General features: G+C 51.1%; 1 protein-coding gene across 1 annotated transcript in view; it reads right to left on the bottom strand.

Annotated features, from left to right (window-relative positions):
• LOC311367489 (filamin-C-like) overlaps positions 1-15000 on the bottom strand; it is a 62445-nt gene that overhangs the window by 29752 nt on the left and 17693 nt on the right. Inside the window, 15 exon segments of the mRNA XM_084486327.1 lie at positions 1-19; positions 148-291; positions 889-1002; positions 2220-2413; positions 3674-3810; positions 4079-4205; positions 4570-4707; positions 7492-7623; positions 9298-9498; positions 9786-9948; positions 10039-10116; positions 10218-10336; positions 10802-10952; positions 12356-12453; positions 13715-13963. The exon segment at positions 1-19 is cut by the window's left edge and continues 105 nt beyond it. Coding sequence (XP_084342453.1) covers positions 1-19; positions 148-291; positions 889-1002; positions 2220-2413; positions 3674-3810; positions 4079-4205; positions 4570-4707; positions 7492-7623; positions 9298-9498; positions 9786-9948; positions 10039-10116; positions 10218-10336; positions 10802-10952; positions 12356-12453; positions 13715-13963 — 2064 coding nt within the window.

Below are 15000 nucleotides of genomic sequence, written 5' to 3'. Positions count from 1 at the left end.
TGCCCTCCCCGATCATCACCTGGTGAATCAAACGGGTGAATCAAAGGTCAGTCACCACACTTGTGAATCAGTGAATCAAAGCTCAATCATAGTGAGGCCCAACAACACTTATGGATGAGTGAATCAGAGCTCAGCCGTCCACCGTACCCTGAAGGGGCTGCTGGGCACGTTGACCTCTCCCCAGGTGATGATGAGGGTGTGTTTGATGGGCTTGCTGGGGATGTACACGCAGAGGAAGGTGCTGTCGCCGTTGTCCGTGATCTGGATGTCGATGGGGAAGCCCTCCGCGTCCTGACGGGGCAGAAACATGTCATTAAATGGTGGATAATAGTAGCTAAATAATCGCTAAAGATGTTGGCTTTGATGGCTGAAAGTGGGGGAGAGTGAGATTGGGCTTTCCAACCACAACATTACACGATAACAACAATGACTGATGGGTTTAATTGTTAAAACATAAGTTCTAATGGTCGATAAACAATGATTGACAGAAGAAAATGTGTTTCATCCATCGATTAAACACGATATTTAGATTAACATGAAACATAAATCTGTTCCAAATATGTCTGGAGTTTTGTTGAGATGATGTTTGTGTTGTACTGTGTCCACCACTTCAAGTGTTTCCATATTCATAGAAAAACAATCCAAGCCTCCAATGAGGCATTAATATCAGTGTGATATCCTGATCCATCGCTCACACAAGACGAAAGAAAATCCCAAATTTCAACATTCAATAAATACGTGAAGACTGGAAGGGTGAACTTTAAAACTTGATACAACACTCATGATTTCTACCTCTGTGGTTTGGCGCTGCGGGCCTGACACCAGACACTATAATCGCACGCAGCGCTCCTTAAGTTCAGCTGAACCGTCCAACCCCACAGCCCTCACCTGGGCGTAGAGCCTCAGCTCCCCTCGGCCGGCTCCCCGGGTATCGATGGTGAAGTCTGCCGCCTTGTTCACGATGCAGCCTGTAGGCTCCAGCCCCGGGCCGTAACATTGGACCTAAAGGGGGGGGGGGGGGGGTGGGGGGTGGGGGTAGGGGTGAGGATTAACATTCTCATAGAGTCAGCAGGATTACAGCAAAGCACGAAGACTGATAGCGGAGGCATATCTACAAAGCCCTCCGGACATTTTTCTGTTAAAGCGTCGGTGCGCTGGAGAGTTTCAACCACAGCATTCCTGAGGTTAGCTTGAATGTGATGGGTCGCGGCTAACAGGGAGCTAAGGTGGTACTTGAAGACGTTATACAAGTTAAAGTATGCATACTACAAAGTAAGCTTTGGTTACACAAAGGAAGACTTTTCTGGGAAGGAGGGAGTAATTAAGTGGGGTCTTTGTTTTATGGCAAAAAAAAACAACATACATGTTGTACAAACCGAGAATAACTCTAAACGGTGAATGACAAGTGTACTAAATAAAGTTCTGAAAATGTATAAACTCAGTTACAGGTCCTCATGTCCAGCATTACGAGCTGGAAGTAGAATACAAAGGGACCGTTTCAGTTCCTTTCTGGTTTTACGCCAATGCTCCATTACCATCTTTGGCCATTTGAAATCATAACCCTGAAATACATTTTATGTGGATAATCTTTGACAAGGCGATTCATATTGAGAGATATCTCGTGCGTATGCCTTCCTTCACACCCTGAATATAAGTCGGATTTGTTGTTTGGTTACTCCCCAATAACCAATACCCCCCCATACATGTAGCATCACAACATGTACACTATAATGAGCCCAAAACAGAGCTAAAATTTCAGTTCATATTTATATAAAAAATAGAATCACATTGTTAATAAAATGGACCAAAGCACACGCCTATTACGGACATGAGGGTTAGAATTCAAAAATTCATGTCTGGCCGGCACAGCAGCGTGCTTTGTCCTCTAGAGCAGTGGTTCTCAACCACCGAGAGAACGGTTGCTGCATACAGACGATGAAACAGCTCATCTTTGTTTTTATTGGCCTGATGTTGACTCAGTATATCACAGTTGTGTTATTAGACTGCTAGACTGTTACTGTCAATTAATAAAACTGTGTTTTTATTCTTCATAATGGTCCTACAGTATCTGTTTTCATTAGATTTAGTCTAATGAAAACAGGGCCTCAGTAATACCGGGCCCCAGTAATAAAAAGGTCTAGGAATCCTGCTCTGGAGACACGATGAACACAGAGTAACGCGGCGGCGGTGGCGGCGGTGGCGGCGGCGGCGGCGGAGACCTGCTCTGGGATGACGTCATTGGCCGCGGGGAGGATGTGGGCCATGAAGGGGCTGTCCTTGATGTCCTCGTCGTCGCAGATGACGTGCACGGCGTAGTCGCCGGGCTCCGTGGGCCAGTAGCGCACGTCGCACGAGCCGTCGCCCTTGTCGTCGCACTCGATCTTGGCCTGGGACGGGCCCTCGATGGAGAAGCCTGCGGGGACAGGAAGCGGTCGCGGCGTTAGTGTGGCATTGGGGGGGGTGAACCGCCCGCGTCGGGGTTCACGAGTGAGTCATTTAGCGGAGACTTTTTATCCGACGTGACTTGGGGTAACCCTTGGATACGGGTCATTGAAGCGTCATTTGTGGGCGGCAGGAGGTAGAGCGGGTTGGCTGGAAACCTGAAAGTTGCTAGTTAGATCACCACCACCACCATTTGGTGCACGAACGGTTGAATGTTAGGCAATAATTGTAAAGCGCTTTGAGCGGCCACTGGTCAGGGAAGCCGAACCCAGAGGCCTTCCACTGGGAGTCGAACCAAACTATTTTCTTTCAAAGGCCTTTTCAATTAGTTTGACGATTCAGCTCCAACCGGCTGCTCCGCACGTGGTCCCCCAGACCCCCCTGCATGTGTGTGTGTGTGTGTGAACGTCCATCTCATGTCAAAGACATGTGGTTTAATGTTGTTTAATCGAGATGCAGCTCACGAGTGACAAGACATCTGGTCCTCATTCAGACTCGGTATTTTCTATTGTTTTCCAGAGAAGTGCAGCCCATGTTGCAATGAAAAGCATCGCATTAGTGTTTTGACATGGCTCACCCGGACTCCACAGGCAGACAGAATCTGGTTTCTCGTAACACAAACTCGGGCCGGAGTGCTGGCTGCTCCCCTGGCTGGAGTGCTTGGACTCCCAGCAGGCAAGGTCCCGGGTTCGACCCCCAATGTCCACAGCCTAACCTAATCTATCCTTCAGCAAACCCAACCCCGAGGGTATTCAACTGGCGGCCCGCGGGCCAAATGCGGCCCCTGGGATGTTTTGCGGTCCCAGGAACGCATCCCATCTTTCAATGTGAAACTTAAGGAGAAATGATTATATTGTATATATATTGTGGCTTAAAATATGGAAAGTCACTTCAGCTTTGCGGCGCCCTTCCTAATCAAACTGAATACCTCTGCCCTTACCCCTTTCCTAAGTTTCATCTGTTTGAATTCACTCGAAAGACCAAAGCACACAGAACACAATCCTCACTCCATTGTTATAGTGCGACCCAACACAGTAATACAATCTATTCTCCTTAGCAGAGCTAAGCACACAGAGTGGGGATGTAGCTGTATTGTTTCGCTCACTTTGGCCAAGCCTCAAGTCTATTTTGGCTAAAATTCAAAGTCATTACTGTGAGTTCTGTCCTAGTGTGCGCCTGCATAAAGGGAACCCAGGAACAGAGCGGTGGGGGCGAGGGTTCCAGAACCTACCCAGGGTCCCCACTTCGGTGCCGATGGCCTCCACCACAAAGTCGGCGCTCTTCCCCACCAGGCCGGTCTCCAGACCGGGGCCCCACGCCCGCACCTTCTGGGGGCCCGCCTCCTCACTCACCAGCACCTCCATCGGGCTGCACACACACACACACACACACACACACACACACACACACACACACACACACACACACACACACACACACACACACAGAGGCACGCATGCACACACACACACACACACACACACACACACACAAACACACACACACACACACACACACACACACACACACACACACACACAGACACAGATTTGATTACGTTCTACTTTTTCTGTTGGTTAACTGAGCCCCATAGGCAGACCGGGGGCGGGGTCTTTGAGGCTGGGCGGGGTCCTACCTGCGGGGGATGCTGTGCCCCCCCCATGTGATGGTGATGAGGTATTTCCCCGTGACCACCGGGTAGTAGTCACAGTCGAACACGCCGTCGCCCAAGCTGCGCACCGTCACCGGCTCCTCCAGGCCCTCTGTCAAAATAAAAGCGCGACACACGCGTGTTGAGGAGAAGGCAAGTTTGTGGAAATAATACTCCTTAATACTTATGAAAAGTAGGGACTGGCTTTTCATAATTCTACCTTCTTATACTTTTAAATTGTCTTTTATTGAATCTCTTATCTTAATGACGTATGATAATCATATTTTATTATAAATGATTTTATATAACATACAAAATAAACATGTATTATATAACATATATTGAACTAAAAGGAACATGCTGTCTATATCTGTCAAATAAGGTGCTCACAATTTGAAAAAAAAACTCTTTCAGACAAATTTAAAAGCGTGCACAGAATCTTTTCTTGAGTCCGATCGCTGGGTCCGTCTACTCACTGGGTCCCTTCACGGTGACCTTCAGCTCTCCGCTGCCGCCGCCCCGGGTGTAGACCTTGAAGTCGGCCACCTCCTTCACTCTGACCCCCTTGGGCTGGAGGCCTCGCCCGGAGGCCCGGCACACGTTGGGGTTGCAGGCTGAGCCGGCCAATCAGGACGCAGGCAGGGAACAATGGACATTTGAAGGTTAGCACGTAGGGGGAGATAGCGGACTCATGGACGTCACAGAGCTGTCATGTGGCACACACACACGCATACAGACACACACACGCACACACAGACACACACACACACACGCGCGCGCGCGCACACGCACACACACACACACACACACACGCACATACACACTCACACAGGCAAGCTTACACACAAGCACAGACACGCACACACACACGCGCACACACACACACACACACACACACGGATACACGCTCAAACTCGCGCACACAAGCTTACCCACACACACAGACACACACAATTAGGACTGGGCGATATCATTTACTGCGTTAAACATTGAGATCTAATTTCAAATAAGAATTTAGTTTTTCCATTTTAGCGTTATATCCAATTTTTTTTCCGATTCTAATTGATTAAAATTCTTATTGTCATTGTTCAACATGTCTGCCTCCTGTTCATGAAGCCAAGTTGAAGCATAGCGCCCAGCTCTAACACAGAAACCACCACATCCCCACCACAATCACACTGCCACCCTGTCACACAACAGCGCACGCACACTGCCCATGGACGGCCGTTAGTCGCTTTGAACGCTTGGCGACGCTACGAGAAGCGAGGTTTTCTGCAGCCAGCGAGGGGGCGGGGGGGGGGGGGGAAATAAGAAACAACAGAAGGCCGAAGTTTGAGAAGAGACGGGAGGAAAAAGAAGGTTATTAATGCTGGAAATAACACAAATGAGTCAGAAGTGTAGACTCAGAGCAGAGTCACATGGAGAAGAAAGCAAAAGTAGTTCAGAACAACTAGATGTTTTGATGCTTGTGAAGCCAAAATTAGGCGTTGTGTGCAACGTTGGATGTTCCTCTGTAGATTGTCTCTGGAGGAGTTCAATTAGAAATAAGTGGAACAGCCATCTCTCAACTAAACAGATCGGGACCATTGGGCCCCTCAGTTCAATAATTAGGTTTTTCTTTTAACAGTGCAAATATCTTTCAAATGACATGTTAACGAGAGACACAAAACAAGGATTTTAGGGGTGTGGTCACTCTGTTTTGACTTGTTTGTGTGCCTACTTCAGTGGAAGCAGTTTCAAGGTTTTCACTGGGTGAAACCATAACGATTTACAATACAAATGAATAATAACCACGAAACAAACGGTTCTTAATCAGCAGTTTTGGTCTGAAGAGGAGGATGAGGTTGGGTCCGGGTTGAAGCAGAGAGCGAAGGGAAACATGATGAGGATGATGAAGGCTCGAATGTGCAATAAACTGTGCAATATACTGCTCTGTGCTGTGCTGCCCTGTGCTGAACTGTTTCCAGGTTCAAGTTTCAAACCTTGGTATTCTGGCTTTTATTCTCTCAGGACAAACTGACTTCTTTTCGACTCTTTTCATTCTTTCTTCTTCATTCAAATTTCGGGATTTGCTGTTCCACACAAAAAGGGACAATTACTTCTATCCCTCTTAATACGAACCCCTCCCCATTGTACTCACCCTAACCTCACCTCAACTCAACTTAATTCTCCCTGTGGGCTCAATATTCAACGTTCACAAACACGAGCCTCTCCAAACAATTCCTCATCGTTGCCAAATCCTACATTCCCTTCCCTGTGTCTACTCACACCATCCCTCACTTCAGCCACACTCTACTGCAGAGGCTCCCACCATTTTATGGCCGGCGAACGATCCACTTTCCAGCTCTGAAAGTGTTTGCGACGCCAGCTCGGACTTTTGTGCATCTGCTTGTCTTGAACATCTGCGGGTGATATAAGTGGTCCTGGTGAACATTATCGCCTCACTCCCCAGCACACTAAGTGTTTGATCGTGTCTATGAATCATAAGGCAGTCGGTTCGTTTATACCGGACGTCTGTTGAGGAAAAAGTAACGGTTTGCTAAAATGGATCCTCAAATATCTATATCTTATCTCAGCAATCTCCTGCGACCCCAAGTGTATATCAGGGGACGCCAGTGTGGAACCTAGAAGATACAAACATGGGTTTCCAGTTTATTGTTTACGGGCCCTGAGAGATTGGCTGGAATTGAATGTAGTGTAATGAAATCCAAACAGTGTCACGCCAATCACCACTCAAAAGTTGACGGTGGTTCATAGCGCTCAAACATTCATACAGGGAGAGAGAGACAGACAGACAGAGAGACAGACGGAGAGAGAGAAAGTGAGTGAGTGAGTGAGAAAGAGAGATGGAGAGAGATAGAGGTGGTGAGAGAGAGAGTGACCGAGAGAGGGGGAGAGAGATAGAAATAGAGAGACAGAGGTGGAAACAGAGGTGGAGAGAGAGAGAAAGAGAGACAGTTTGAGACAGAGGTGAAGAGAGAGATAGAGAGAGGTGGAGAGAGAGAGAGCGGTGGAGACAGAGGTGGAGAGAGATAGAGATAAAGAGAGAGGTGGAGAGAGAGAGAGAGAGGTGGAGAGAGACAGAGAGAGGTGAAGAGAGACAGAGAGAGAAAGATGGAGAGAGAGATTGAGAGAGAGGTGGAAAAAGAGGTGGAGAACGAGAGGTGACGAGAGAGAGATGCACAGGAAGAGGACGTAGCTCAACAATACTCTATGCACCAGCGCATGCGCCACAGCCAGCAGAAGAAGAGCGACCCCCTTGATGCAGGAAGGGGGGGGGGGGGGGTGGTTTTCAGTTGAGATGGAGGCGGGGTTTGGGGAAGCGCCAGGCTAACGCAAGCTAGGGGCTCCGATGGCTGCCCCTCCATGGCCCCTCCCCCTCCCCGGCCCGTACTGACTTGGTCGCCGGGGTTTGGGCGGAGTCGGGGGCGGGGCTCTGGCCCTCGCCCTGTCGGCGGACGGGGAGCGCCCCGACGGGGGGGCGAGTGGCGCGGGGGACCCGGGCGGTGGAGCGGGGCCGCTCTGCGGAGCTGAGGAAGGTTCCGGGCGCACAGTGTCAAGGCCCCAGTATCGCTGACAACCAAGGAGACATTTGAGGCGTCGGCACACAGGCAAAATGGCTGCCGAACTGCAGTCGAAAAAAAAACCCTTTCGTTTAGTCGACGAGACCACGTGATTTTTTTGTTGGGTCGCGTCTCGCAACGCTTCAGGGGCGCACACGTCGCGGCGGCTACGTCGGACATCGGCGGCGAAAGCGATGCATCTGAGGAGACGTTTGACAGCCTGTGCGGACGAAGACGGCAATTTCGCTTTCGTCGCACGAATATCGGGGCCTTGAGTCGCACGCAGGGAGGCGGGGGTGGGCGGTGGAGGTGGGGGTGGTGTTGGTGGTGGTGGAGGTGGTGTTGGTGGTGGTGGAGGTGGTGTTGGTGGTGTTTGTGGTGGTGGAGGTGGTGGAGGTGGAGGTGGAGGTGGTGTTTGTGGTGGTGGAGGTGGTGGAGGTGGTGTTGGTGGTGGTGTTGGTGGTGGAGGTGGTGGTGGAGGTGGTGTTGGTGGGGGTGGTGATGGAGGTGGTGGTGGTGGAGGTGGTGTTGGTGGGGGTGGTGATGGAGGTGGTGGTGGTGGTGGTGGAGGTGGAGGTGGTGGTGGTGGAGGAGGTGGTGTTGGTGGTGGTATTGGTAGTGGAGGTGGTGTTGGTGGGGGTGGTGATGGAGGTGGTGGTGGTGGTGGTGGAGGAGGTGGTGTTGGTGGTGGTATTGGTAGTGGAGGTGGTGGTGGTGGCGTTGGTGGTGTTGGTGATGGAGGTGGTGGTGGAGGTGGTGGTGGAGATGGTGGTGGAGGAGGTGGTGTTGGTGGTGGTGGAGGAGGTGGTGTTTGTGTTGGTGGTGGTGGTGTTTGTGGTGGTGGAGGTGATGGTGGTGGAGGTGGTGTTGGTGGTAGTGCTGCTGGTGGTGGTGTTGGTGGTGTAGGTGGTGGTGGTGGGGGTGGTGTTGGTGGGGGTGTTGGTGACAGTGGGGGTGTTGGTGACAGTGGGGGTGTGTGGAGGTGGTGGTGGTGGTGTACGTGGAGGTGGTGGTGGTGGTGGTGGTGGTGACAGTGGGGGTGGTTGGAGGTTCCAGGCTCCGCCGCCCATCCACACCAAAGGTTTCACCCAGCGCTCCCGAACCCGACAGCCACCCGGAACCAAGATAGCAGCGCAAAGACAAGCCCCAGAACCAATAAGAAGGCACCAGGGGGGACAGGAAGTGGTCATCCACCAGCAGGAAGTGGCCCAGGAACTGTGCAGTCCAGGAAGTGACCCCCAACAGACCTTTAGTTGGGTTCTGGTAAACGTGTCGGTTAGTTTATTAGAGTTCAAACTGAAAACGCACACAGATTAGAGTTCATCGTTAGCGATCACGGGAAATCCTCACGGTTTACAGTTTATAATGAATCTACTTTGTGAATGGTTAATTTATGGAGAATTTATTTTATTTGTACAAAGAAAAAGTTGAAAGCAGAGCTAGTTGGGTAAATTCAGTCATTTATCATGAAACTAAAAATAAGAATACCTATTTGTCCGGTAATAAAAACCCATAAATTAACCGTTTTTAGAGAGGGGTCATTAAAAACCAATCATAGTGCAGACCAAACACTTTTTTAATATCCTCGCGCTCTTACTGCAGCACTCGAGCAGGAACCACGGCATGGGGGGGGGGGCATACCTTCTGAGATGTGGACGGTGAAGGGGCTCCTGGGGACCTGCTGGCCGGCGAAGGTCACGTAGACCACGTGGGGCCCCTCCAGCACGGGGCCGTAGGTGCAGCGGAACACGCTGTCGCCCTTGTTCTCCAGCACGATCTCCACCGTGTCGCGCCGGCCGTTGGCGTCCACGATGACCACGCCCACGTCCCCCGCGCCGGCCCCTGGAGGGAGGGGGGGGGGGGGGGGGGGGCGGGACCACGAGAGAGTCAAGAGTCACGCGGTCATGTGACCGTCCATTTTATATTTATATACTATTTAAACTCCTGCCTAATGCAGATTTTCTCAATTGAAACCCATGTATGATTGATTGAGTGTCAGTTTGCATTGACCAATGACATACTCCTGGTACTAGTTGGGTGTTTGATACTTTGGTTCTAAACTCGACGTCCGGTGGAAACAGAGGATGAGGTTCCATCAGGTCGGCCGTCACGTCACCGCTGTGCCTCACCTGCCGTGTAGATGTCAAAGTAGGTGGGCTTGTTGGCCACGTTCCCCTGGGGCTCCAGCCCGGGACCCCGGGCCTGCACCTTGTTGGGGTCTCCCAGGGCCTTGGACACGTTGACGTTGAAGGGGCTCCGGTCGATGTCCTGCCCAGCGAAGAGCACCTTCAGCTGGGGAGAGGAGCCGGGAAAGGGGGGCCGGTCAACTCTGCACTCTGTTAAACACGGGTTCCCCAACTCAAGATGAATGTGTGTTCTTACTTTATGCAGGCCTTCCACTTTGGGCAGGTAGACCACTGAATAGGATCTTTTCTTGTCGTTGTTGGGGATCACTCTGGCCTGGTGGGTAAAGAAGTAGAGGAAGAATGTGTGGGTTATGTTCGTATGCTACAAAACACTATTCTCTGGTTTTAAACATAGTGACGGATTCCCACTCCAACCTCCTCGGTGTGGCCTTCGGGGTCCTCCACGTAGACCAGCACCTCCCCGAGGCCGGCCTCCACCGTCTCCACCAGGAACTCGGCTGGCTTCAGCACGATGTTGCCCCTGGGTTCGATACCTGAGGCAGCGGGAGCGTGTTAGCATCGCACAGGAAGCTGACCGGTCCATCGTACGGTTCGGTGCCATGGACTCCAGAGGCAGAAGCAGATGTGATTATATAAAGTACCATGACCGGGTTATTCTATACCTCAGTGAGCGGTAAGTCTTGCACATCTGAGATATTCATTTGATTGCACGGTTCGACTCCCGTCAAGTATTCTTCGGTCCATCGGTTCAGTCTCTCTCTCTCTCTCTCTACCTCTCCCACTCTCTCTCCCTCCCTCCCCCTCTCTCCCTCTCTATCTCCGTCTCTCCCCCTCCCGCTCCCCCCCTCCCTCCTGCCCTCCCTTCCCCCCTCTCCCTCTCCCTCCCCCTCTCTCACCCCGTACGTAGGCCTTGGCCATCTTGAGGCGGAGGGTCCCTCCCTCCCTCTCTCCCTACCCCCCTCCCTCCCTTCCTCTCCCTCCCCCTCCCCCTCTCTCACCCGGTCCGTAGGCCTTGGCCATCTTCGGGTGGAGGGTCTTGGCTCTGAGGGGCGCCCCGGGCTTGAGCTTGGACTTGGGGAACTGGGACAGGTAGGTCATGACCGAGTGCTCGTCCACGTTGGGGTCCACGATCTCCTCTGGGGCGATCACCTGCGCGCCGGGGGGGGGAAAGGGGGAGGGAAGGGGGAGGAAAGGGGGGTCAGAGGGTTACTGTTCTGCTGGGGACGGCGCTGAAGACCCCTCACTCGATGATGGTTTGGGCGGACGTGTCCTGGTTTATTGGTGGTTGTTCTATCGTATTGTTGTTGTGTTGTTTGTTGACTCGTTGTCTTAATGGGAGGCCCTGCATCCAACCAGCCCACAGAGTTCCCACATGTCACCCCACCCGGGTGATAACATGCTATTTGTGATTCAGAGTTGTGACTCTGTAGGAACGGCCCTAACGACCTTTTCTTCAGACGGATCATGGCTGCTGAATCGAGGGCATGAGGAAAAATAAGGAAAAACCATCTGATGCCTTTTTATTTATTTAGCAATTAAAATGTCCACCCCCTTCTCCACCCACCATCTCTCTGTGTCTGTGTGTGTGTCTCCCTGTCTCCCTGTCTGTCGCTCTCTCTCTTCCTGGCTCTCTCTCTGGCTCCCTCTTCCTGGCTCTCTCTCTCTCTCTCTCTCTCTCTCTCTCTCTCTCTCTCTCTCTCTCTCTCTTCCTCTCTCTCTGCACCATTAGTACTGAGACTCGTTGAGCGAGCTAAATTAAACTGTGGGGCCGCTAGGCCAAAAGGGGAGCTCCTGGAAATAACCTGGAGAGGCTGATGGCCCGTCTGGGACGATAGCGCTCCGTGCTAACCCTAGCCCTGTGCTGTCGGACTGGAGGTAGAGAGCAGATAGGACTCGCTATCTACAGTATGAATAAGAACTGTTTTGGTAATTATGGGTACTAGAAGAACCCCCCCCCCCCGCCAATTCATTTGTGTTTCTTCGTTAAATGACTCCCCGCTGAACATATTTTATGGGTTTGAGTTTGATCCATCTGGATTAGAGTTTTAAACTGCACTGAACGATTAAAGGCAGATTTCTCTGTTAAACGTCTGACCGCTTGCTATAAAAACAGCCCATAGTGCTCTGCTCACACAGCCCTCAGTCCACAGCCACCAATACAGCACTGCTTATTCTATTGTAGTCTATTGTATTCTATTGTGTTTCATTATCTTACCCTATCTATCTTTGTTTGTATACGGGGAATGGGTTAACCTAGCGATTGTTAGTGCTTAGCACTTGGTTCTATGAACATCCTCACTGTACCGACAGCGATATATATATTGTTGTTTCTCTTTCTTCTGACAAATGTACTTATTGTAAGTCGCTTTGGATAAAAGCGTCTGCTAAACGCCCTAAATGTAAATGTATTGTATTTTATTGTATACTATTAGTTTCTATTCTGAACCAAACACAGCACACTCTGCTCCGGTGCTGTGGCGCGGTCGTAAACTGTCAACCGGGTGTCGACGCAACCGTGTGCGGGGCAAAGCATGACTCTGATTGGTCGTTACCTGGGGCACGCCCAGCCAATCGTCGGCCTGCTGCATGGCCTCCCTGGCGTTCTCGACGGGCTGGCTCGGGTCCCACGTCTCCCAATCAGGACACAGGCCTGGCGGCAACAGCAAGGGGGGGGGGGGGGGGGGGGCAGGTGTTAGGAGTTGATTGACATAACGGTGATCCTATCAGCGATTACGGTTTGTAAGGTTGCTCCGTGAGAATCGACCAATGACAATTTAGGCATCGCTACGGAAGCCCGTTAAGGACATGGAGTTCCTTGGTTTACTTGCCTCCCAGGAGAAATAACTGCATTATATAACACAGCATGGAAACTCTATAAAGGTCAGGCGATCAACTCTTTTGGCGATAACATGTTATTTTTGGCATTATTATCACAATCATGTCGTTATCCAATGTTGTGTTATCCGAAGAATATTTGTCTTTGTGTTTTAAAAATAAGACCATAAATGGACGGATGTGACCATCCTTATAAAGTACTGACTAACATTGTTATTCACTTCAATAGCAACGGAAAAAGCCAATTCTGACTGTTCAGCGTGTATTATTAACACAGAATCACCCGATCTGAATGTATGAACAAGCGCTGTTTTCTCTCTCCTTTTGGAAAGTTTGAAAAAGTTCAACCCCCGAATAATCCAACAACAGGATTGTCCCCATCGTCTAAAACAAGAACCCCACTCTACAGATAACACTGTCGTAACACCCAACACAGCGTTCCCCCTGCCTGGTCCCCTTATGTCACTGTGATTAAAAACAGAATGTTTCAGCAGTGGGACACATGCTCCGTAAGTGGCCTAATCCCAGTAACTTCTCCGAGATGTGCAACACAAGCCTTCCTCAGATCCTATTCACTGAGTGTTAACTCAAGGTGAAGGACCCGGAATGACGCAAGCCACAGTTCCACTCGGGGCCAGGCGTCCGAAGGCGGGATTCACGTTTGACATATTGTTCTTTTTTAAGTCATATTTCGGCCAAATTGTGATATCTAAACTAACTCTACTCTCTTAATGATGCCGATTCACTGTACCTCATTGGCTGTATCCTAAACCAATCAGAGTGCTTTTTACATTCCATAATCACTATCTGAATCATCTATTTGCTAAACACAAGATGAACTTTAAAATATGACTTATATATCATTTTATGCGATGAGGCTAACGATATGCTGTGTCCTCTCCTGCTATATTACATTTTGTCATACGGCTTTACATTATTATATGATATCAACCCTAATCCGCGCTACACTATACGATACATTTCCCATACTCCGGGTGCGCTCTACCCTCTTCCACATCCCCCGCCCCGACCGGCCCGGGGACGGACAGGAAACAGGAAGCGTGCGCTCCGCTCACCGGGGGCGCAGTTGTCCACCAGGGCGCCCAGGGCCTTGCCGTCCCTCCAGTCGCGGTGGAAGTTGTTGATGGGCATCTGGGGCACCTTGTTCTGGATCCAGCCCAGCAGCCGCTGCTTGGGGGTCAGCTTGCGGGCGTCCTCCTCGTCCTCGTCCTCCCACATGGGCATGGAGATGGAGTAGTGGAGGATGAGCGTCCAGATCAGACCCAGGATCAGCTTCAGGTTCCCGTCCACGATGGCTTTGGAGTCTGGGGAGGGAAGGGTAGCGGGTTACAGGAGGCGTGTTGGGTTGGGTTTTTTTTTTTTTTGGGGGGGAAGCTGGTGAATGTTGGACACACTGGTCGCTACACATTTACATTGTAGCAGACGCTTTTATCCAAAGCGAGAAACACGATTCATGCACGCCGTCGCACATCGACGGCGGAGTCAACCCATGCCAGCTCGTCAGGAGTAGTTAGGGTCAGAGGTGGTCTCGCTCAGGGACTCCTCGACCCTCACAGCTAGGAGGAGCCGGGGGGGGGTGTCGAACTAGCAACCTTCTAGTTACCAGCCAACCCGCCCTACCCCCTGAGCCTCATTTCTACCGTCTACACATCGGTAGATGAAACCCTTGAATCGAAACACAACCATGTCCACCCTCTGACCCCGACCTTGGTGTCCCAGCCGTTCAGATTCACGGATCCACCGGACTGTTTTTACAGGGGGGAGAAAGAGAGCAAAGCCGGTCCTTTAAAGGTCTCACATTATACCACCAGGTGTGAGTGTGATCAGCCGTTACAAGCCGTTTTCAAAATCTGCCCCTTCTGACATCGCACGTTGGGCGTGTCCACCTAGATGTACGACGGATAAATGAGCATTGTTTGCTAAAGTCCACCGGGTAGGCCAGTAGACTGATCCATCCAGCGCACAATCTAGGAGGACACGCCCACTTGTGATGTCAGAAGAGGCACATTTTTCGAAACGGCTTGTAACGCGCTAATCACACACGCACACACACCTGGTGGTATGATCTCACCTGATGTCACCTTTAAACACACAGAGGGTGGAGGGTTGTGGGCCGGCGTCGCAAGGGAGGGGCTCAGGGTTAACGATGTGTTTAGGAGGCGCTGTACCAACCCCGCCCTCGGCCCCCCGCTGGGCGGCTGGCCGGGGTCCCAGAACAACGGCCACTCAGCTATCAGGCAGACATCTGTATCTACTCTGAGAGCTGAGGCCGTCCGGCCTATCAGCACTCTGATCGCATCGCAGCACGCGCTGGAACCGGTCCGACTCCGATACAGCCACA

Source organism: Micromesistius poutassou (genome assembly GCF_964030765.1).
Source record: "Micromesistius poutassou genome assembly, chromosome: 22".
Lineage (NCBI taxonomy): Eukaryota > Metazoa > Chordata > Actinopteri > Gadiformes > Gadidae > Micromesistius > Micromesistius poutassou.
Note: the sequence above shows the minus strand (reverse complement) of the source record. Positions and strands in the feature narration are given on the sequence as shown.